General features: G+C 45.2%; 2 protein-coding genes across 8 annotated transcripts in view; one reads left to right on the plus strand and one right to left on the minus strand.

The window, feature by feature from the left end:
- The window catches only part of SCN4B (sodium voltage-gated channel beta subunit 4), a 41,122-nt gene extending 35,455 nt beyond the window's left edge, over positions 1-5,667 (plus strand). For all 7 annotated transcript variants that reach the window (XM_043998395.1, XM_043998394.1, XM_043998397.1 and 4 more), the window contains 2 exons: positions 1,918-2,047; positions 4,345-5,667. In XM_043998395.1, coding sequence (XP_043854330.1) covers positions 1,918-2,047; positions 4,345-4,438 — 224 coding nt within the window. In that variant the 3' untranslated portion in view covers positions 4,439-5,667. The remainder of the gene's footprint in view (positions 1-1,917; positions 2,048-4,344) is intronic.
- A 2,502-nt stretch (positions 5,668-8,169) lies between these two features.
- The window catches only part of TMPRSS4 (transmembrane serine protease 4), a 38,776-nt gene continuing 23,372 nt past the window's right edge, over positions 8,170-23,573 (minus strand). Inside the window, exons 11-12 of the mRNA XM_043993553.1 lie at positions 20,966-21,115; positions 8,170-8,250 (exon numbers count right to left, since the gene is read on the minus strand). Of these exons, the coding sequence (XP_043849488.1) occupies positions 8,170-8,250; positions 20,966-21,115 (231 nt within the window). The remainder of the gene's footprint in view (positions 8,251-20,965; positions 21,116-23,573) is intronic.

Consider the following 23,573-nt stretch of genomic DNA (forward strand, 5'->3'; position numbering starts at 1 on the left):
TCATGATATGTTAGAGCAGAAAGGGACCTTAGAACTCATTTAGTTTAAACCCCGGATATCAGAGATCAGGAAATGGGGGCTGAGTTGATAGCTATTCTTTTTTTTTTTTTTTTTTTTTGGTAAGGCAATGGCGGTTAAGTGACTTGCCCAGGGTCACACAGGTAGTAAGTATTAAGTGTCTGAGGCTGGATTTGAACTCAGGTACTCCTGAATCCAGGGCCAGTGCTTTATCCACTGCGCCACCTAGCTGTCCCCAGTTGATAGTTATTCTATTGAGCCAACCTGATTTCATCTGATCTTACAGAATCTGTGACCAGTGTTTCATCTTAGCATTGGAAAAGACTTTAGGGGCCCTGTAATCCAGCTAACTCCTTGTCCTATACCATGTCCCCAACAAATGGCCATCTAGTTTCTGTTGGCCACAGAGAACCTTACTGTATATGATAAAATGCTGGCTGTGTGTTTCTAGCTCTTAGCATGGTGGATGTTTAGAGCAGGGATAGATGAAGGTTTCTTAGAGGAGCTGGGACTTTCGTGCCTTTAAAGTTGAGCAAGAGGGTTTAGATAAGGGGACAGGAAATAACAGGCAATCCAGCTCATTTAAACACCAGATTGAAAACACACACACACACACACACGCATGCACGCACGCACGCATGCATGAGCACATGCACACACACCATAACCATGGAGAAAAAGACTTAAAAAGTTGTGCACTCAATCTATGGTGAGTCCAAATGCATTATTTTTAGATGATACTGTTATGACATATTTGTGCCAAAGATTCCATTAATTAGCATGGATAACAAAATTAATTCTAATCAGGTCTTATCCTTATGAGGTACTGAATTGAGCTATACAGAGTCTGCTCTTTTGGAAGTTTCTATAATAATCTAAGACAGAGATTAGACAGACCAAATAAGCATCAGCCAGAGATATTAATGAGATGCAAATCAATAATTTATTGTGCACAGAGAGGTCAGTGAGTGCATATTATGGTGTAGCTAGAGAAGGGGGATTTAGGGGAGTTGAATGTTTAGACAAAGAGATGCTGGAGGGGACCGAAGTCCTCTCTCCCCAGATAGTTTTATGGAAAGTTTCCTAGAAGAACTATGGTATTTATTAATCAATCAAACTAGGTTTTTTTGTTTTTTTGTTTGTTTTTGGTGAGGCAATTGGGGTTAAGTGACTTGCCCAGGGTCTCACAGCTAGTAAGTGTCAATTGTCTGAGGCCGGATTTGAACTCAGGTCTTCCTGAATCCAGGGCTGGTGCTCTATCCACTGTGCCACTTAGCTGCCCCCTTGGCCCTTACTCTTGCTATGTACATGCTTCTTTTCCTTCCTTCCTTCCTTCCTTCCTTCCTTCCTTCCTTCCTTCCTTCCTTCCTTCCTTCCTTCCTTCCTTCCTTTCTTTCTTTCATGGGGAAATGAGGGTTAAATGACTTGCCCAGGGTCACACAGCTAGTAAGTGTTAAGTGTTTCAGGCCAAATTTGAACTTAGGTTCTCCTGAATCCAGGGCTGGTGCTTTATCTACTGTACCACCTAGCTGCCCCTGTAATGTGTTTCTTTCTATAGAAAGAAAGCTGCTAAAAAAAAAAAAAGAAAAAAAAAGAAAGTAAGCTGCTTTAGGGTAAGGTTATTACTTTTTGTCTTTATATTCCCAGCACATAGTAGGTTCTTAATAAGTGCTTATTGACTGACTGATTGATTATGATCACAACATATAAAGCTATACCACCTTACCCCTCTAGCCCCTTTTGTAGATGAAGAAACTGAGGCCCATAGAGGTGAATTCAGGTATTCTCATTCTAAAGTCAGTATTCTTTCTGCTATACCTCAATCCTACTAGCTGGCCATGTGAACTGGGGCTCTCTTACCTCTTACCTCTTTCTTCCTCTCCTCTTCTGCCTTCACAGTGGTGAAAGTAGACAACACCGTGACAATCATCATCGTCTCAGTTGTGGGTGGTGTCATTGGACTTCTTATTGTCATCATGTTGATTAAGAAGTTTGTTACTTTCATCATTAAGAAGACTCAAGAGAAGAAGTGAGTTATCAGCATCACTGTCCTTTCCCCCTATCCACTGTCCTCCCCACTCCATCATCCTTACTATAGTTCAGTCATTTTTCATCCTCATCCCTTTCTTCTCTATCTTCTTTCCTGTCTAGTAATAAAATGATATTTATATGTAAAACTTTAAAGTTTGAAAAGAAGTTTTGAATACATTATTTCATTTGATCTTCACAACATCCTTGTGAGGTAGGTGGCATAGGGATTTTTTTTTCATTCTCACAAATGAGGAAACTAAGGCTGAAAAGTTAAGTGATTTGACTGTAGTCATGCTATCTTTCCCTTATTTTATTGTCTTTTCTACATCTGATCATTCCCCCCGGCCCTGTCCTCTTCCCATGCCTTTCAATCCCACCGTCCTCCCCATCCTCCCTTGTCTTCCCTCCTAACTATTGTCTCCATCAGACCATTCCTCCCAACCCACTTTTCTCCTACTTATATAACTATTCTCCTTCATCTTGGACTATTCATCTCTACTTTTATATTTCTCCTTATTCCACTGTACTTCTCCATCCCACCATGCTCTCCATTTTATTACCATCATCTTTCCTTTTCCTCTGTCCTTCCTATCCATCTTGTTTTTCTTATCTGATCATCCTTCTCCCTGACCCATTTGATCTTCCTCCCATTCTCCCTTCATCCCATAATGTTTCTCCATATCTTACTAACCTTCCACATATTGCAGTCTCCTCAGGTCCACTCTCATTCTTTGTATCCTACCCTTCTTTCCTTGATTTTTCTGTCCTTATGTTTATCCCATTTTTCTCCTCATTCACTGCCCTCTTCCATTCCACCCCTCTTGTTCTCATTGCATCCTCATTCTATCCATTTCACTGTTCTTTGGCTTGCCACTAACCTCAACCTTATCCCACTCTTCTAGCCCTACTGTTGTCATTCTCATTTTTATCCATTCTGTTGTCTTCACACAGCCCAGGCACCTCCTCCTTTCGACCACACCATCTCCTGTGTAAATATTCTCTCCGGTCACACTATCCTTATACCAACATTTCCTTGCCATCATCTAGTCATATTCCTCTCCATACCTCTTCCCAACCTACTTTCCTCTCCCTTCTTTCCTTTTCCTGAAATTAAGGAGATTGACAATGATAGGCACCATTGTCATCAGTATTCTGCTGTATTTTGCTTTTTTCTTTCCCTTGGGTTCAGAGAAGGGGCAGGGAAAGAAGGGAGAGTGGTATGGTCCTGATGTTACCTTCTTCTCATCTCCCTATAAGCTGTCATTCTTGGGGACAGCTCATTAGTACTACTACCCTCTCCCCCATTAAGGTGGTGTGATTATATGGAAGAGCAGGGAGGGAGGTCTCAGGGCTTGTATCTCAACTGCTTTTTCACTGTGTAAGTGATTAGAGTATTTTCTTTGAAGTCTTTCTCCAACACTTAGTAGCTGTGTAATCTCAGCAAGTTAGATAACTCCTCTGAGTCTTAGTTTCCTCATATGTAAAATGGGACTAATGATGCATACTGCACCTACCCCTTAATTTGCAGGTTTATTGTCGGTAAAGTGCCCTAGAGATGTGGTGTTGTTATTATTGCCTTTATATAGGCAAAACTAGGACTAATAGGTGAGAGTTATAGCAAAGACCTTCGTAAATTATAGTTGACCGGGGCAGCTAGGTGGCGCAGTGGATAGAGCACCGGCCCTGGAGTAAGGAGTACCTGAGTTCAAATCTGGCCTCAGACACTTAATACTTACTAGCTGTGTGACCCGGGGCAAGTCACTTAACCCCAATTGCCTCACTAAAAACAAACAAAACAAATTATAGTTGACCAACAATAGAAGGGCTTCCTTGGGAAACAATGAGCTCCCTGTCACTAGAATTCTCTCTCTTCCTTCCTTCCTTCCTTCCTTCCTTCCTTCCTTCTTTCCTTCCTTCCTTCCTTCCTTCCTTCCTTCCTTCCTTCCTTCCTTCCTTCCTTCCTTCCTTCCTTCCTTCCTTCCTTCCTTCCTTCCTTCCGCAATTGTGGTTAAATGACTTGCCTAGGGTCTCGCAGCTAGCATGTGTCTGGAATTAGATTTGAACTCAGGTTCTTCTGACTCTAGGGCTGATGCTCTATCCGCTACACCACCTAGCTGCCCCTCCACTAGAATTCCGTAAAGAGAAATGGCAAGCCTGAGAGGGGGGGCACAGAACCAAGCATGTGGCAGAGGACACTGGAAAATGAGGAGCCAGGGTCATAGCGGGTGGCATGGAAGATTGGGGACCTCAGAGGTCTCTTGCAACGCTGAGATCTCCGATTCTTTGCTTTTCCAGGAAGGAGTGCCTCGTGAACTCATCAGGGAATGACAACACTGAGAACGGGCTGGCTGGCTCCAAAGCAGAACAGAAAGCAACCCCAAAGTTGTAAGCCTCTGGCCTTGAGGCCCTGGGGGATACTGCAGTCAATACCACAACTACAGAGTCTCTATTTTTGTGAACAAAACTGATGCTTGGGCCGTGTTTATAGAACCCACGTGCCTGTGACGCCTGCTGCTTAGCTCAGACTGGAATCGCCTAGGGGTGGGGAGCAATGGGACCTGCTTAGACCAGCTCCCTTAGCTGTCGCCTCTCACTCCTTTTCCCTCTTTTCTCCTCCTTCCAGGGATGTAGATAAGTCAGGCAAAGAAGGAGAGAGGGGGCCAGGGGAAGTCCTGTGGTGGAGGGGGTGGAAGAGGGCAGGGAGGAGTACAAGAGCACTGTGTGGGACCCAGAGTTGGGATGGCATTAGAGAATGGGCCACCCTGAGGCTCGGGTGTGTGTATAGGAGGATCTTCTCTTCCAGTTACCCCTCTCCACCCTGATCTTTCTTCCCTGATATCTGAGAACCCCTTCCCCCTACACTGGGAATGGGCAAAGCGAATGCTCTGGTCCTGTCACATCCCTTGCCTGATCTGCAGACCTTGTCTTCCTGGTCAAGGCAGGACCATGGCCAGTTCATTGGGAGCTCCAATTATGGATCTACTTCCCACCAGGATTTCTTCCCTTTTTTTCCCCACAGCAAGAGGTGTCAATCTTGCTTGGGGCTCTGAGTGCCTGTCTTTTTTTGTCTCCTTTCCCCCTCTCATAGCACTCCCACTCCATTCTGATCCCTTTTAATGGCTTCTTCTTTTCCTTCATTCCATTCACCCCCTACCTCCAGAGGCCTATTCAGTCCTTCCCCGCATCCAAGTAAAGGACTCATTTTCTCTGGGTACCCTAAGATCCTTTCTATGGAGCTGGGGGGAGGGACATGGGAGAGTCTTTATGGTGCCATGGGGGCATTTGTAGCCCTAAATACCAAACTCTGGGGATACAGGTCAACTGGGCAGGATTCATCTTTGTTGTGTGTGGGGGCACATGGGGTTAGAGGAATGGATTGGTTTAGGTGTTGGTGCTTCTAGGTGTTGGACTTTGGGGATGTAGCCTCCTATTTTGTGGGATAACTGGTCTACTCTCACCCCAGCCTGCAGCCTCATAGCCAGATTTGGGAGGAGAGGTACATGGGGCATTCTCTCATTGCTTCAGGTCAAGTTCTCTCTCAGAAATGGAGAAGTTTCACTTGAGATGCCTGAGTAAGGAGTTCTGAGCTGTGTTACCCTACACCTTGGGTCATTGGCAGGTGGGAAAAGGGAAAATCCTGGCCTCTGGGCCTGGAATAATGTCAGGCATTAAACCCTTTCTCCTTTCTCTGAATCTGTAGCTCAGGGGCTCAAGTTCCTATGTTCCTGAGAGAGAACTAACTTAGACAAGGACAGAGACTTTTTTGAGTCCCAGTTCCCAAGGGGACTAGAAGCTCTGCCCTAGCCTTAGTTCCCTGGTGCCTAAGTTCCCCAATTGGGAAAGGCCATGGCCTGTGCCCCAGGCCCATCCCACCCCACCCATCCCTGGGAGCCCATGTCTCTTGGTCATGGCAGGACTATGGCTAATTAATTAGGCACTCACATCCTGTCTCCCATCTCCCCCATCCCCCACCCTCTGGATCCCTTTCTCTCTCTCTCTCTCTCTCTCTCTCTCTTTTTTTTAGTGAGGCAATTGGGGTTAAGTGACTTGCCCAGGGTCACACAGCTAGTAAGTGTCAAGTGTCTGAGGCCGGATTTGAACTCAGGTATTCCTGACTCCAGGGCCGGTGCTCTATCCACTGCACCACCTAGCTGCCCCCTTTCTCTTTCTTTGTGGATCAAGATCGCCATGTTGCTGGTGATTCTGAGTGTCTTCTCTCATCTTTCACTCTTTCCCCATCTCTTTCTTCTAGCCAGTTATCTCTTTCCCATATAGCTGTTCATTACCCTCCACCCCGCCATGCTTACAGCCCATGCATGATCCCCAAGTAAAGGGCTAGGAACTCTCTCTAGGTATTCTCCATTTCTGGTGGTTGACTTCAGAGTTTTCCTTCCTTCTGTTGAGAGAGGCCTTGGGTTTGCTGGCTACCATTCCCTGCTTTAATGTTAGGTGCTCAACCTCAGCTTGTATTACCTTTATTTTAGGGGTGGGAATATGGACCTAGGGGAACAGGCATCCACGACTATTATTATTATTATTATTATCATTGCTGCTCTAAGAAATGGTACGCACATCCCTATGAGTGGGGATAGTCTGTGCCTTAGACCCTTGGTATTTTAGCACATGCCCTATCTCTCCTCTCAGATCTGTGTTTGCTGGGAGATAGAACATTGCACCTGACATAGGAGGCAGGGAAGAGTCCTTCAGGACCATTCTAGCTCACACAGAGGGCTATTAGCCTGGGAAAAGGAGGGAGTAGGGCATGGCAGCTTGTCATTGGAATGATTCAATTTTATCCCTTGTCAATTAACTTGGGTCTGTGGTGCTTCTGATGTGAGAGGGGGTTTGGGGATGTGGTGGGGGAATGATTGGGGCAGTTGGGGTAAGGTGGTGGTTGGACTTGGAGAATCCATATGAATGTGTCTCAAAGCAAGACAGAAAGGGCCTAATGAGGAAAAGGTGGTAATGGGGATGGTGATGGAAGTGTTATGTCATGGCACCAATACAAGCCAACCAACCCTGCCCTATCCTCAGCAGTGAGACTGCACATGGTTGCCTCATTTAGATTTTCTAGGCTCAACTTCTGTGGTTTTCCCAGGAAGAGCCAGAGTTTCTCTTATTTCCTTTTCACCAACCAAGTACCCATAGCAGCTGCCTCTGGGGACCCCCTAGGACAGGATTTCCCATTCCACAGAAGATAAAGGAAATAAAATCATCGAGTTGGCAAGGAGCACCTGGCAGGCTCCCCTTAGGCCCCCATTCGGCAGGGGCCTATGCCCTGGCTCCCTTCACTGTAATCCTGGCTCCTTGTTTCCCAGTGCTTTCTGCCTCATGCTTGGTGCTGAGCACCCCTTTTGGGCTTCCCATTCCCCCCTTTCTGCTCCTACAATTATTCCCATTCTGTCCTGCTTTGATTGGGCCAGATTTTATATACAAGTTTAGACTTCCATGGGTGAGAAGCCCTTTGGGAGCGGACAGATCAGGGTTTCTAACCATCCAGCAAATACCTCTTGTAGCTGCCTTCATGGAAAACTACTTTCTTTTTCCTTTCTAGCCTCCACATTAAGCACAAGTTGGGGGGAAAAAGATCTTGGGGTATAGTAGTTAGGGTAGTTTGCGAGGAGGGGAAAAGATGATTGAGATCTCCCCATTCCCAGCTCTACTGCTTATTTGCTGGGTGACCTTGGGCAAGTCACTTATCTTCTCTGGGCCTCAGTTTTCCCCATCTGTAAAATGGGAATAATAATACTTACCTACCTCACTGAGGTTTTGTGAGGCTTGACTAGTTCTTGACTGTAAAAAAAAAAAAAAGTTTTGACTCAGGAGTGCTCCAGGAGGCAGAGTATTATTATCAGAGAGATTGTTCAGAGGGTGGGTTCCTTTTCTTCATCCTTGTCTTCCCCTACCCTGTATCACTGCACATGCATCCTTGGAATTCTCTTCACTTCCAGGATGTTGGGAACTTTACTTAGGTAGCTTAAAGATCTTCTCCCACGGCCTTGGCTATGTAGCAGGAAGTATATATAGAGCCGGCATCCAAGCATTCCCTGCAATGTTGGAGGGATTCCATGGACAGGAAAGGGCAGGATAACTGGCAACGATTCTGGGCTCAAAGGGAGCCTACTTTGCCAGGTCATACTCGAATGTCCAGAACTTAAACTCACTTATCACTGACAGGATCTCTTGGGGCTCCGTATCTTCCTGGGGGAAGGAGGGTCATTGAAGTAGATCAGCGGCCGGTTTCTGTAGACTTTGGGCCTATGGGGGGTGTTGTTTGGAGTTACTGTCATGGCCTCTAGGCCATGATAAAGCACTGTATAGGGAATAAGGATTGGACTTTGGATTTCCTCACTATAGGGAACCCCCAGGTGAGGGCAGCTAGAATTGGAATCTGTGAGTGCGTGGCCTCTACAGATGCCCAAAGCATAATAGAACTGTAATGCTATTGGGCGGGGTTTTGATGTTCAAAAGGGGTCCTTATCCTTACAGGGATTGGAAATCCCTGGACTAGATGAAGCCAGAGGTCCCTTCTAGCTCCAGTATTCTCTATGTGTCTATAAAAGACTGAGTGGATAAGATCCAGGAAATCAATGGGAGACTAGCTCTCCCCTTTGCACTTCTCTTCCTTTCACCTCAGAAAGAAGGATCTGAGTGCATGGCTTTGGTTTGCACACCAGCTCGATCACCCTGTGGCCATGCATTCTTGGCCAGAGAATTCTGTAAGTGGGGACTGAAAGGACTGGTATTGGTCATGTTCCATGGGGGATACTTTTGGCTAGATGGGGTCAGGAGGGGAGTACATGTCCGAGACTGTGGGTAGTCAATATGTACCTATTGCTTATGGCAAGTGTTTGCATGTGTTTCAGATGTGCATGTTTGTGTGTGCACGTGAGTGTCTCTAAGGTTACACAACCAGCTTGCAATTGGAATGAAGTCAGCTGGTCAACAAGAATTTATTAAATATTGACCGTGTGTGTGCCAGACGCTGTGCTAAGTGCTGGGGATACACGGGAGACAACAAGGTGGTCTGTGCCGGGGAGCTCATAGTCTAGTGAGGGAGACAGGGTCCTAACAACTGTGCAGAATATAAACAGAGATGGGAGGTGATCTTAGTGAGCAGGCAAAGTGAGGAGAGATGGCCTCATTGATGGCCACACAGTGTCTAGTGAACTAGAGGAAGGGGCTCGCTGCTTTTTGGCTTAAACTCACCTCTAGGCCATGATAAAGCACTGTATAGGGAATAAGGATTGGACTTTGGATTTCCTCACTATAGGGAACCCCCAGGTGAGGGCAGCTAGATAATGCAGTGGATAGAACACTGGGCCTGGATTCAGGAAGACCTGAGTTCACATCTGGCTTCAGATACCACCTGTGTGACCCTGAGCAAGTCACTTAACCCCGTTTGCCTCAGTTTCCTCATCTGTAAAATGAGTTGGAGAAGGAAATGGCAAACCACTCCAGTATCTTTGCCAAGAAAACCCAAAATGGGGTCAGGAAGAGTCAGACATGATTGAACAACAGCTGAAGAACAACAAGAAGTGAGGAAATTCCCTTGGCAAATAAGGGTCGACACCTTATAGCCTAGAGCAGAGAGAAGCGCTGGAGTAGTTGTTGCACAAATGCTTGTTGAATTTGAATGTGGGGAAGTTTAAATGTGCAGGGAGTGTGTGTAGAGGAGGCTGGCTATGTGTGTGAGTGTGGGCCATAAGTGTGTGGATGGGATTGGGAATATGTGTAGGGAATATGTGGGTGTGAATGTGTGTTGAGGGAGTAGATGTATGGGGGCTCATGCATAGGGGGGCATTCCTGGGGTATGTGAGGTGGAATCGGTGTGGGTCTATGGAAGATGTAGAAATGTATGGAAGTGTGTAGGCAGGGTATGCCCATGTGGCTGTGTGGATGGATGGGACTGTGTATTAGTTTGTATGTATGTTGTACGCATGACAGAGATCATGAGAGAGCGGGTGTATTCCTCGTGACAATGAATTTAGGAGGGTTTGTAATCAAGGGAGCCAGCAGTGAGGCTGATATTCATTCAAGATGTGTCTGGAGTCCCCTTCTTTGGTTTGCTCGGTGGCTGTTAGAATGCCCAGAAGCCAACAGAGGATTCCGCAGAGCAGAAATCCATCTCATATCATTTTAGGGAGTACGACCCTGGCAGGGAGGGAGGCCGATGGGAAAGACTTTCTCCGGATAAGTCCCTTGGGTCTCATTACTTTTCTTTGTCCCAACCCAGATTCCCAACACTTCCACTGCCCACATGATATGCAGTGCTTTTGACTATACTGTGCATGATTTTTTCCTTTGGCTTGAATGGAAAACAATTCCTATAGTCAGTTTTCCTATATAACCATGTGGTTATATAAATAACCTATATAACCTTGTCTTGATATGATACACATCTAGGCCTTGGGAAGCCTCCAGGCCTAGGGGCCTCTGGGGAAGTACATGTGTGTATATGTGCATTTATATGTTTACATATATGTATATATGCATACATATACATATACATATACATATACATTTATATATATTTGTGCACGAGCACAGAAAGAAAGGGTGTGATCAGGATGCTTTGCCTTTATGATACACTTTGCACTGTAGAGTTTTATTTAGCTTTGCCATGAATGAAATAAAAAATTATATTTAATAGAACTGTTTTTGGCTGTGGTCTATTGCTTCGGTCTTTTTTTGGGGGGTATTATTTTTTTGGGCAGGGCAATGGGGGTTAAGTGACTTGCCCAGGGTCACACAGCTAGTGTCAAGTGTCTGAGGCCAGATTTGAACTCAGGTCCTCCTGAATCCAGGGCTGGTGCTTTATCCACTGCGCCACCTAGCTGCACCCCTATTGTTTCAGTCTTAAGTAAACAGGGCCTCCCTGAGTCTGCAGCTCCTGACGCTTTAACCCTATCCGTACCCTGCCTCCCAAAGTTACTTGTTCTGTGTTCTGAGTTTGGTGGAATAAATGTCAAGGGCAATCTGGAAGGAAAAGAAGGGAAGAACCAACACACACACACACACACATGTTAACCTGACAATACCTCCTTTACTTTTTTCCCTTTTTTCTTTTTTTTTTTCAGGGCAATGGGGATTAAGTGACTTGCCCAGGGTCACACAGCTAGTACGTGTCAAGTATCTGAGGCCGGATTTGAACTCAGGTACTCCTGAATCCAGGGCCGGTGCTTTACCCACTGTGCCACCTAGCTGCCCAATACTTCCTTTTCTTAAAGCTTTGATTCCTTCCCTAGGGATGTTCTAAGCCCCTGAAATGTTGCCCGAGTCTTCTGCTAGAGTTCAATGTTGACCCCTGGGATGGTTCTACTCATATTTTCATTCTATCAGGATTCCTAGTTGCTGCGGGATGGCTGTAGGTGGGGATTATGTGGCTGAGTATATCATTCTGTATTATAAAAACCCACACATCATTCTATGTAGCATAGCATGGTAGAAGGAACTGAATTTGAAATCAGAGACCTGGGTTTGACTCCCAATTCTGCCACTTACTACTGCTGTGCTGACCTTGGGCAAATCATAAAGTCTCTGGGTCTCGTTTTCCTCAGATGTAAAATGAGTGACTAGATGATCCCTAAGTCCCTTTAAACCCTCGATTGATGATCCTCTTATCACTCAAATATGCCCAAGGGCTGGGGGAAGGTGAGCTGGTGGCTTATCAAAAGTGAAGGGCAATTAATTGACAGCCTTTGGGTCCCATACAATGTATTTTTTTTTTTAAGTTTTTTGGTGAGGCAATTGGGGTTAAGTGACTTGCCCAGGGTCACACAGCTAGTAAGTGTTAAGTGTCTGAGGCCGGATTTGAATTCAGGTCTTCCTGACTCCAGGACCGGTGCTCTATCCGCTGCGCCACCTAGCTGCCCCGCTGTACAATGTCAAATGAAGTCGAGGAAGGCTTCTGCATGCCAGACCCCCATGGAGGATTGACAGGATGGCTTGGATTGGATTTACACAGGACGGGCAAGTGTGGATATATCCCATATGTTTGTCCCTGCAGGCAGTGAGACTGATGAAACGGTAGGTCCATCGGAGTATGTCACTAGCCACCAAAGAGAGGGATTTGGTAGTGGAGGGTAATGAATATTGGAGTGGGAGGAAGAAGGTATGGTTTCTATTCCAGTCTGACACATCCCCTCCTTGGATCTCAGCCTTCTTCGTGGTGGAATGAGATGGTTGAACTAGAGGATCTCCAAGACTCGCTTATCCTGCTCTGAAATGCTCTGGGTATGGCTACGTGTTGGTATTTGCACTTCAATATTTTGCCCGCTGGGTGGCGCAGTGGAGAGAGCACCCGGCCTGGAGTAAAGAAGACTTCTTGAGTTTAAATCCAGCCTCAGACACTTATAGCTGTATGATTCTGGGGAAGTCACACAGGGTTTGACTTTGTTTGCTTCAGTTTCCTCGTTTGTAAAATGAGCTGGGGAAGGAAATAGCAAACAAACCACTCGAGTGTCTTTGCCAAGAGAACCCCAAATGGGGCCACCAAGAGTCGGACACGACTGAAATGACTGAATAACAAATTCTAAAACATCCCCAATTCCACTGGAGAGGGTATCCTCAGAGCACATTTCATGTTTAGTTAACCACATTAGTTGACATTTCACGAGATGCTCTGAACCAAAAAGCCTTCAAACGCCATCGCCTGGTGCTCTACTCTGATGATGAGCTTTCCTTTGAGGAAATCACTGAGCTTCTTATGATGGCATCACCAGGTCTAAAAGCCTTCCCTAGTGGTGGGGCCTCCTGTCAGAGCTGGTACTTTTGAGTATTGGCCCAAATTCTTTAGGTTCACCACTATGGCATGACTGGGCAGTTATGTGGTGCAGAGGATAGAGCATTGGGCCTGGAGTCAGGAAGACTCATCTTTCTGAGTTCAAATCTGGCCTCAGACACTTATTAGTTGTGTGACCCTGGGCAAGTCATTTATCCCTGTTTGACTCAGTTTCCTCATCTATAAAATGAACTGGAGAAGGAAATGACAAACCACTCCAGTATCTTGGCCAAGAAAACCCCAAATGGGGTAATGGAGAGTTGGACATGACTGAAAATGACTGAACAACAACAACCCATGTGTTACTAGATTATAAGCTCCTTGATATCTGGTATCTTATCATTCATTGCATTTTCGTTAGCACCTTGCACTAGACATTCCAAATAGTGGGTGACTAATACTTATTGATTTCATATTCCTTATCCCATTTAATTCTCACAGCAACCATGTGAGTTACCAGCATTATTATGCTCATTTTACAAAGGAGGTCCCAGAATCAGACAGAGGAAGTGATTAGCCTGAGGGCATGTAGCTGGTGAACAGCAGCTGGGACTGAAACCCTGGGCTTGTGGTTCCAAATTCAGTGCTTTCCTCATTAGGGCTTAGTTACCACATTCAAATATGGATGGATGCATACGAATCCCTCTCTACTTGGGCACCATTTCAAGAGGGGTGTCCTAAACAGTTTTGTTGTTGTTTAGTCATTTTCAGTTGTGCCTGACTCTCCATGACCCCATTTTTTTTTTTGCCAAAGAACCTGGAGTGGTCTGCCATTTCCATCTCCAGCTCATTTTACAGATGAGGAAACTGAGGCAAACAGGGTGAAGTGATTTGCCCAGGGTCACAAAGTTAAAAAGTGTCTGGGGTCAAATTTGAACTCAGGAAGATGAATCTTCCTGACACCAGGCCCAGTACTCTTTCCACTGTGCCAACTAGCTGCCCAAACAGTTTACTCATCTGTGATATGGGGACAATAATAGTAACTATCTTCCAGGATTATTGTAAGGATAAAATGAGATATATGTAAAGCCCATTGTAAACCTTGGCAGCAGCTTGGTGACACAGTGGACAAAGTACTAGGCCTGGAGTCAGGAAGATCTGAGTTCAAATCCAACCTCACTTGCTACCTGTGTGACTTTGGGCAAATCACTTCACCTCTGTCTGCCTCAGTTTCCGCAACTATAAAATGGAAATAATAGCAGGATGATTTCAGAAAAATCTGGAAAGACTTAAATGAACTGATATCTAGTGAAGTGAACAAGCCGGAGAATGTTATACAGAGTAACGGCAATGTTGTTCAATAAAGAACTGTGAATGACTTAGCTTTTCTCAGCAATACAAAGATCCAAGACAATCCCAAAGGACTAATGATGAAGCATTCTATCCACCTCCAAAGAAAGAACTGATATTGATTGAACACAGACTAAAACATGATATTTTTCACTTTCTTTCATTTTTTCTTTTATTCATCTTCTTATATAAAATGACTAATATGGCAATGTTTTACCTAATTGCACATGTATAAGCTGTATCTGATTGTTTACCACCTCAGGAAGGGGAGAGGAAAGGGAGGGAGGGATAGAATTTGGAACTTAAAACTTTAAATAAAAATACTTATTACAAAATGGAAATAAAGGTAGTGCTTACCTCCCGGGGTTGTTAAAGGGATCAAATGAAATATTATTTGTAAAACACTTAGCACAGTGTCTGAAACATAGTGCTTGATCAGTGTTTATTGCTTTACCCTCCTGTATAAGTACTAGATATTGTTATCAATATGAGGTCTTTTCTCCTTACATGATAAGCCTGTTCCCCTCCTTTGGTATGAAAAAATAAAGTTGTCTTTCCATCTGGGGGCCCACTGTAGGACTTTTCTTTTCCCCTCTGATACCTGACCCTGAATGGGTTTTGCAGGGCTCAGTGTGCTCAAGTCCTTGGTTCCAAAGAAGCAGACTAAATATAGTAGAAAATTACTTTGTCTGGGATTTTCTTTCTGCCATTTACTTATTTCCAGAGCCTCCTCAGCTTTTGTTCCCCAAGTCCTTAGGGAGGTTGCTTATGACTACTCAGCCTTTTTAATTTTTTTAAAAATAAAGGTCCTATCCCATTTCAGGCTTCTACCACCAGAGCCTCTGCTTAGCCTTCATTGACATTGGGCTTTAGGGTTTCTCAAGCACTTTCTTCATAACACCCCTCTGAAGCAGGCAGTACAAGTATTGTGATCCCCATTTTATAGATGAGGAAACTGAGGTTCAGTGTAGTTAAATGATTTATCAAAGGTCACAGGAATATTCATTCAAATTCAGGGATCCTGACTCCAAGCCCCACAATCTTCCTCCTGTATCACTCTGCCCCTGCCTGATTTTGAGAGGAGCCTTTGTAACCTGTGAAGCTATCCCAGCTCCATGTATTGATGCAATGGCAGATACAGGAATCCAAGACCCCTGATGAGGGGTGGATGGATTTGAATACTAGGAGAAGCCCTTGTGATTTCTTTGATCCTCAGGATTAGCTCCTATCTTGGGACCCAGCAGCCAAGGAATATAGATAAGCACCCAGATACCTGAGTCCAGCTGCTGCCAAGTTTGTACCTCTGCTTCCCTGTTGTTGGAAAGGATCCATTATATGCCATAATCATTCTGGAGGCAGAACTGGTGGCTGAGGACAGAGGCCCAAACTTGGCAGTTTAGGTCCCCTTGGCAGACTTCTTTGGAGAATCTCGACTGTCAAAAAACTTCAGTGATTCCCCATTCCCTGATGAGGTTAAGTTCAAAATGCATAGCAGTGAGTCAGTGTGATTGCCTTTCTTCCATTCCTTTTAGGGGTGGGGAGAGAGACTATGAGGAGCCAGAGGAGGGAGAGGAGGGAGAAGCAACAGCAGCCTGAGCTTCTGGACACACTCCCATCAGCAGCCGGGAAATTGTTTTTCATGTAGTATATTTGGACAGAGGATCGAGACATCTGGGTTCTACTGGCTTTTTCCTTGCCCCATTGTGTCTTTTGCCAGACCAGAAAATCTGGATCTCAGCTTCTCCTCTCCTTAAAAATGTGACCAAAAAATCATCCCTGCTCCTTCCCTTCCAGGGATGGTATAGACCATTAAGGGAGCAGATCAGAGAAGCTAGGGTAAGAACAGTGAGGTTCAAATGCCTCCTCTGCTTCTTACCACTCATGGATAAAACACTTTCTCCTTCTAGGCCTCAGTTTCCTCCTCCATAAAATTAGGGGGTTGGACAGGATGATCTCCATGGATCCTTCCAAGCTTCTATAAGCCTCTAGAAAAAATGCTTTGGGAAAAAGGTGTTCAGTAATCTCTGTCACTATCATCCCAGAGAACCAGCAAGAGGGGAAGCAGCTGTCCAGGATTTGGGGCAGCTTGTTGTTGCTCAGTCAGTCATGCCTGACTCTTGGTGACCCCGTGGGACAGTATCTATAGTTTACTTAACGTGTATGTAAAACCACAATAAAATGGCATCCATCTGATCGTTACAAATACCATCTCCTCATTTCTCACCTGGCTACTTGACTTTGGGGCTCCTCGGAATGATGTCTCCCCCATGTCCCAGGAAGATTATTATTGGGATAACTTCATCATCCTAGAAGACTTCATCAGCCTTGGGGCCATACCTCATCACTTCCCCCAGCCTCTCTGTTGGAGGTGGGGGAGGCCCAGAACTCTAAACTTCCATTTAAGGAGAGAGCTCAGCTTTGGCATCTCCTCCTTTTTCACCTTGCTGCACACTGCCTTGGGACTCACCTGACTTCTCCACTATTATTCCTGCCCCACCCCCAATTTTCAGCTTCCTTTTGTGTTTTTTCTTCCCCCATTAGGTTATAAGCTCCTTGAAGGCAGGAACTATTAATATTTTTTTTAATAATATTTGTATTCCAAGTGCTTAATACAGTGACTGGCACATAGTAGGTGTTTAATAAATGTTTATTGACTATTATTTATTTATTTTTAGAGGCAATTGGGGTTAAGTGACTTGCCCAGGGTCACACAGCTAGTAAGTGTCAAGTGTCTGAGGCCGGATTTGAACTCAGGGCTTCCTGAATCCAGTGCCAGTGCTTTATCCACTGTGCCACCTAGCTGCCCCTTGTTTATTGACTATTGACCCTATGAGCAAACAGTCCTTCCTCCCGTCAAGCTAAGGAGCTCTCCTAATATTACTGGAGTGGGCATTCCCCACTGCACTAGTTATTACCGGGTTTAATGAAATAAAATCAACTTGGACTTAGATTAAGAGCTTTATTACTTGCTTATAGAAACCCATTGGAGTCATAATGTGGTGTAGTGGGAAACCCCTGGATTGAATGGTAGGAAACCCTGCGTCTAGACCAGAATTATTGCTAATTAGCTGTGAACACTGGCAAGTCATTTGTCTTTTCTGCACCCGTTTCCTTACATGTAACGTGGAAGTGGGGTGTCTGGAGTCAGCTTCTCAATAGAGAGGGATCGGTAAGACAGCCTGGATTCCATCTGTAAGGGGAAGATGGTGTGTGTATGTGAGTATGTGTGCATATGCGTGTGTGTGTACATGTGTGCACTTGTGTGTGAAAAGAATGAGAGAGGGACAGAAAATAGAAGGAGGGAGAGAGATGAAGGGGACAGAGAGAGCAGAGGAGTGAGGGAAAGAGAGAGAAAATGTGAGAATATGAGAGAGGGAGAGTGTGTGAGAGAAAGGGGGGAAGGAGAGAAGGGAGAGAAGGGAAGAGAGATGGGTGAGAGAAAGGTGGGAAGAAAGACAAAGGTGGGGCAAGAAAGGGGGGAGAGAAAAGGGAGGAGAGAGTGAGGGAGAGAGAGATGAGAGAGATATGAGAGAGAGAGAGAGAGAGAGAGAAAGACACACACACACACACACACACACACACACACACACACACACACACACACACACACACACACTTGGAGCTGATCTTCTCTGAAGAATCCTTAGCATTCCATGACATTCTACAGCTCACTGGCTCTCACTGGTCCTACCACTCCTAGAAGGGAAATCTAAAACTCACAGTTCCTCTCTTTCTTTAGCCAGCCTAATACAGGTTTAGAGCTGAAGACCATCTGATCCATTCCCTTCAGTTAACAAATAAGGAAATAGACCTTGAAAGTGAATGGAATCTTTCAAGGTCACAGAACAAAGACAGGACTCTTGACTCCCATTCTTAGATTTCTTTCCACTACCAAATGTTACCTGGAAAAGGGCAGAGAGGAAGGAATGACAGGAGAGGCCCTGGATGGGTAAGAAACTGGTTCACTCCAGCTTCATTTTTTTTCAGGGCAATGAGGGTTAAGTGACTTGCCCAGGGTCACACAGCTAGTAAGTGTCAAGTGTCTGAGGCTGGATTTGAACTCAGGTCATCCTGAATCCAAGGCCAGTGCTTTATCTACTGCGCTACCTAGGTGCCCCCTCACCCCAGCTTCATTAGCCCTCCACTTCCAGCAAGCCCTATCTGATAGCAGTTCTGAGTGCTGCAATTGTCTCCCTAGGCAGACAGCCTGTGGTAGTGCATACAGAGCTGGCCTTGGAGTCAGAAAGATCTGAGACCAAGTCCTCCCTATGACATATACTAGCTGTGTGAGCATGGGAAGGTCAGTCAACTTCTCAATGCTTTAGGTAATTTTCTTAGACTATTAGTTCCTGACCAGCTGCCCATCTGCACTCGTGGAAGGACTTTCCGCACCATGAGTTGCCAACCCTGGTGAAACTACAGTTCTGGACCAAATCCTTTCCTTGAGCCCATGATCACATTTGTGGTCCTTGTGACTCCCAGGGGTCCTGACCCACTAATGAAGGTTAGATGAGTTAGAGTGCTTTCTTAGGTCCTCAAATTCCTACCAAGGTAAGCCTTAGACTAGGGGGAAGCTGGGTGCCCAATGCGACAACAGTGCCAGAGGAGAACAGACCACAATGACACAGCTGTGTGTCCCAAGGGCATTGTGTTTTCTTGTGAAAGCAATGGAAATGTGGTGATATTCAAGAACCCCAAGCAGTAAGAGAATGACCTTGTCCTCATGGGTGCAGGGATGTCATAACTGGTTTCCCTGCCTTGGGGGCAGGCTCCTAGAGGAGCCCCTCTTTTCTCCCCTCCTCCCCTCTCAGGGAAGATGGGAGCCCACAAGAGGGAACAGCTGTTCAATACTGTCCCCACACCAAGAGAGCACTCTGGAAATCTGAGGCCCAGAAGAGCATCTCTCCTTGGAGAGAGTGGCTGGGGGATGACACAGTGATGGTGGACTTCCTTCTTTAGGGATTGCCATTTGAACCTGGGTCCCTCAGCTACTCCAGGAAAGCTTTGAAATGTCTGAAGGAGGTGGTCTTCTTTGAGGAATGAGAGCAGCTCACAGAGGAATCTTCACAACAGCAGAATCTTCATTTCTGGAGAGAGAGAGAGAGAGAGAGAGAGAGAGAGAGAGAGAGAGAGAGAGAGAGAGAGAGAGACAGAGAGAGACAGAGAGAGAGAGAGACAGAGAGAGAGAGATAGAGAAACAGAGATACAGAGAGAGGAGAGAGAGAAGCACATCTGAACCGACTTTAGGAAAATTTGTGGTTTCTTTTCTTTAATTTTTTTTGAGGGGGAGGCAATTGGGATTAAGTGACTTGCCCAGGGTCACATAGCTAGTATCTGAGGATGGATTTGAACTCAGGTCCTCTTGAGTACCTCTATGGCCCGTGCTCTATCCATTGTGTCACCTAGCTGCCCCCTCCTTGTGAAGTTTCAAAGGTCTCATGGTTGGAGAGTTTTTAAGAGGCCATCTTACTTCCTACCCCTTCCTAAATAGAAATCTTCTTTATCAGGTACCTAGTAAGTGGTTATCCAGCCTTTCCTCAAAGACCTGAGTTGACAGGGAAACCATTACTGCCCAACATAGCTCATTGCTCTCTGGAACAGACATTCTGAACTCTAGCATAGATCCACTCTATATTAGTTTCAACTCCAGAAAACAAAATATCCCTCCCAAGTTAAGCTCATCACCTCTAATCTCATCACCATGATGTTGACTCATTCCACCTGACTTTCTTTCCCCTCTGATTGGAGGGCTGGAGGGTGGAGCACCAAACTCCTCTCAATGCCTTCCGTTATAGAAGGAAGAAACTGGACATTTTGGCTCATTCCACTCTGTACCTGCTGTTCCACCTGGTTTCAAACCCACAAAACAAGATACCCCTTGTTCCCCTCAACCTCTTTCCTGTCTCCTTTTGTGTTGTCTCCTCTTATTAGGGGTAGTTAGGTAGCTCAATCAACAGAGCACCAGGCCTGGAGTCAGGATGACTCATCTTCCAGAGTTCAAATCTAGCATCAGACACTTACTAGCTATGTGATTCTGGGCAAATCACTTAACCCAGTTTGTCACAGTTTTCTCATCTGCAAAAATAAAATGAGCTGGAGAAGGAAATGGCCAAACCACTCCAGTTTCTTTGTCAAGAAAATCCCAAATGGGGTCATGGAGAGTTGGACACAAATGAACAACAACTCCTCCCATTAGATTTGTAAGCTCTTTGAGGGCAGGGAACTATTTTTCTTTTTATTTACTGTATCCCCAGCATTTAGCACAGTGCCTGGCACATATATTTGGGGTTTTCTTGGGAAAGATACTAGAGTGGCCTTTCCTTCTCCAGCTCATTTTTACAGATGAGAAAAACGAAGACAAACAGGGTTAAGTGACTCACACTGCTAGTAAGTGTCTGAGGCCAGATTTGAACTCATGAAGATGTCTTCTTGACTCCAGGTCTGGCATGCTATCAGCTGCACACCCAGCTGTATAGCTTTAGTTGTTAGCATGTATGATCTCCCTTCCAGGCCTCTCCTTTCTAGATTCTTCTCCCACCTTTCCATCCCTAGCCTTTACTGTTCTTGTGCCCTTTCCCCTTAATCAAAATCTGTTCTCAGGTTGAAGCATAGATCTTAACCTTATTGAGGGAGAGGTGTATTTAATAGAGGTTAAGCTAGAGAAATGAAGCTCTAATGGTGGAAATTTTGACATGGGCTATGTTTTTTGGATGGAAAGCTTCCTGGAACATTTTCAATTTATATAGCCATCCACCTAAAGGTTGGCTTTGTTTCACAGTGACCAAAGTTGAGAGGTTATAAGGGGTTTAGGAGGTAGTGAATTGTGGGGCCAGGTATACCTACCTTCCGCATGTTATAGATCCAGTTGAGAAAGAAACTGACACGGGTGTACACACCAGGAATGTTCTGCTCCCCACATCCATAACCCCAGCTCACGATGCCCACTATCTGCCACCTTTCCTTCAAGTACATCAAGGGCCCACCACTGTCACCCTGGGAGAGATCAGAATGGGGTGACCTTCCAGGAAGGCTAGGCATTGTGACAGTCTGCCCACTCCCTCACCAAGCCTTTTCATTGTCAAGAAACCTTCAGGTTCAGATTCTTTTTATCCCTAATTTTCTCCCCACCTTATCCACCAGCTGGCTGATATGAGGCACTCAGGGGATCCCCTGTGGGACTTGGAGATGGGGAGAGGTGATATGGATACTCTCATGTGAGTCAACCCCAGTGCCCTCCTGGGATCTCAAAACAAAGAATGAGCTTGGAAAGTCTTTAGCTCTTTTGGTTTAGGCCATAGTTCTCACTGGGTGTTTATCTTTCTGTCTTGGGGCTGGACAAACATCTTTTTGGAAGATGATTTCTCTGCTCCAAGAAGATAAGATGGATCATTTTAATGTGTCCCCACAACTAAGGTATAGTGCATTCACTTGAAGTCTCATTCAGAGCACCAACTGTGTTCCCTGAATCACAAGGAGAACCACAGCAAGTCCTTCGATTCGTGTTCCTTTTCTAACCTAGAACCCTCTCTTGTTCTCTGCTTATGCTCATATTCTCCATTCTTTCCAGATCAACCCTGACCTCCTCCCCATCACCCTCCATGAAGCCTTCCCTGAGCAGTAAGGAGGAAGGAAGGTAAATGGCATGGTGTGGTCAGTGGACACAGCATTGGTTAGATGAAATTCAGAAGATCAGGGTTTGAATCTTGGCTCTCCCATTTATTAAAGTTGTGTGACTTTGGGCAAGTCGTTTTTATAGAGATTTGCCTCTCTAGGCCTTAGCTTTCTTATGAAGAGACTGGATCAAAAAATCTGTAAAGTCTCTTCCAACTTTAACATTGTGTTACACTCTGGAACACTACCTTCCCATCCTGTCCTCCCAACTTTCCCAGAATTTATGGTTTGTACCATTCAGTTAGAGCATACAATGTCAATTTGACAACCACTGATTAACCCCCCCCCCCACTGTGTGCAGGTTACTGCTCTAGGCACTGTTGAAGGTGCCTAAGGAATACTATTTGTGAATATCTTGGACTAGTGAACAGTCACCCCCCAAACTACCCGAATGAAATCATGCCTTGTCTCCAAAGCCAGTCACTCTTTCTCTCACGACCCTCAGGGACAACAGATAGCAGCATTTCCCTTGTTCCCTACTGTCTCTTCCACCATCGCTCATCAAACTCCACTCTTCTGAGGTTCATGGCCAGCCAATCATACCACACTGTCTTTACCTTTGGTGATACCCCCTAGGACCCCTTCCCATCTCTTTCAATGGTCTTGGCTCACAGCTTCTCTTTCTACCCCAAGCCATGATGTGCTTTTCTTTGTCTACCTTTTTAACCCTTCTATTAACAATCATGTCAGTAATAGTAACTCATATTTGTTTGACACTTTGATAACCTATCCTCCATCTTTATCGACCTGCTCAATTCCTATCACATGCATCACCACCAAAGAGCCTGGCACTGTCATATAGTTCAACATCAGAGACAGATGTGGTTTTATCAATGGACATGACAGTAAAGAAGATGCATTACCATGGGCTTTGCTGCTAAGGACCATGAGACCTTCCCGTTTGACTTGCAGCTGAAATCTCTAAGCATTGGCTCCCACTATTCTGATGTGAGTTCTTTGAGAGAAGGGACTGCCTGCCTTACTCTTCCCTTCCTATCTCCAGTGCTTGGGACATAATAGGTGTTTAGTAAGTGCCATTTATTCATTTTTCTATTTACTCGTTCATCTCAGTAACTGACTGAATAGCCCCCCACCGGGGTGGGGGGTGTTACATACAAGACTTGGGCACCACTTAGAAACTACAGTTGTCCCCTGCCACACAGCAGCACCCTTGCAATCTGGAAAACCCATGTGAAATTTTTTAGCCCTCTCTTTGTAACAAAGAAGTCTGAGTTTTTTCTTTTTATTTTATGGGATGTACCTTATTGTGAAATTTGGGATAAGTATTTGGTCCTAGGCTCTGACCTTTGTGTGTTGTCTGTGGCTTCGGCAAAACTCCCCCCACATTCCCATTTAATTTCTTATGTTGACCTGTTACATGTCAAAACTGAGATGGGGGAAAGTTGCAATGGGGAAGGGATAACTGTACTCAGCTTCTAAGAACCTGAATTCTGTAATTGCCCTCTCTGACTACAACCTCCTGTCCTTTAATACCTTCCATTACCCTGATCCTGCTCTTTTTTTTACCTTCTATTCATTCTCACCATTACTTCCAGTCCCCTGGCCGATTTGTGTTCTTTTAATCTTAGGATCATAGATATTTTTTGTTTGTTTGTTTTGTGGGGCAATAAGGGTTAAGTGACTTGCCCAGGGTCACACAGCTAGTAAGTGTCAAATGTCTGAGGCTGGATTTGAACTCAGGTCCTCCTGAATCCAGGGCTGATACTTTATCTGCTTTACCACCTAGCTGCCCCCAGGATCATAGATTTAAAATTGGAGC

This window comes from Dromiciops gliroides, chromosome 3, assembly GCF_019393635.1.
Source record: "Dromiciops gliroides isolate mDroGli1 chromosome 3, mDroGli1.pri, whole genome shotgun sequence".
Lineage (NCBI taxonomy): Eukaryota > Metazoa > Chordata > Mammalia > Microbiotheria > Microbiotheriidae > Dromiciops > Dromiciops gliroides.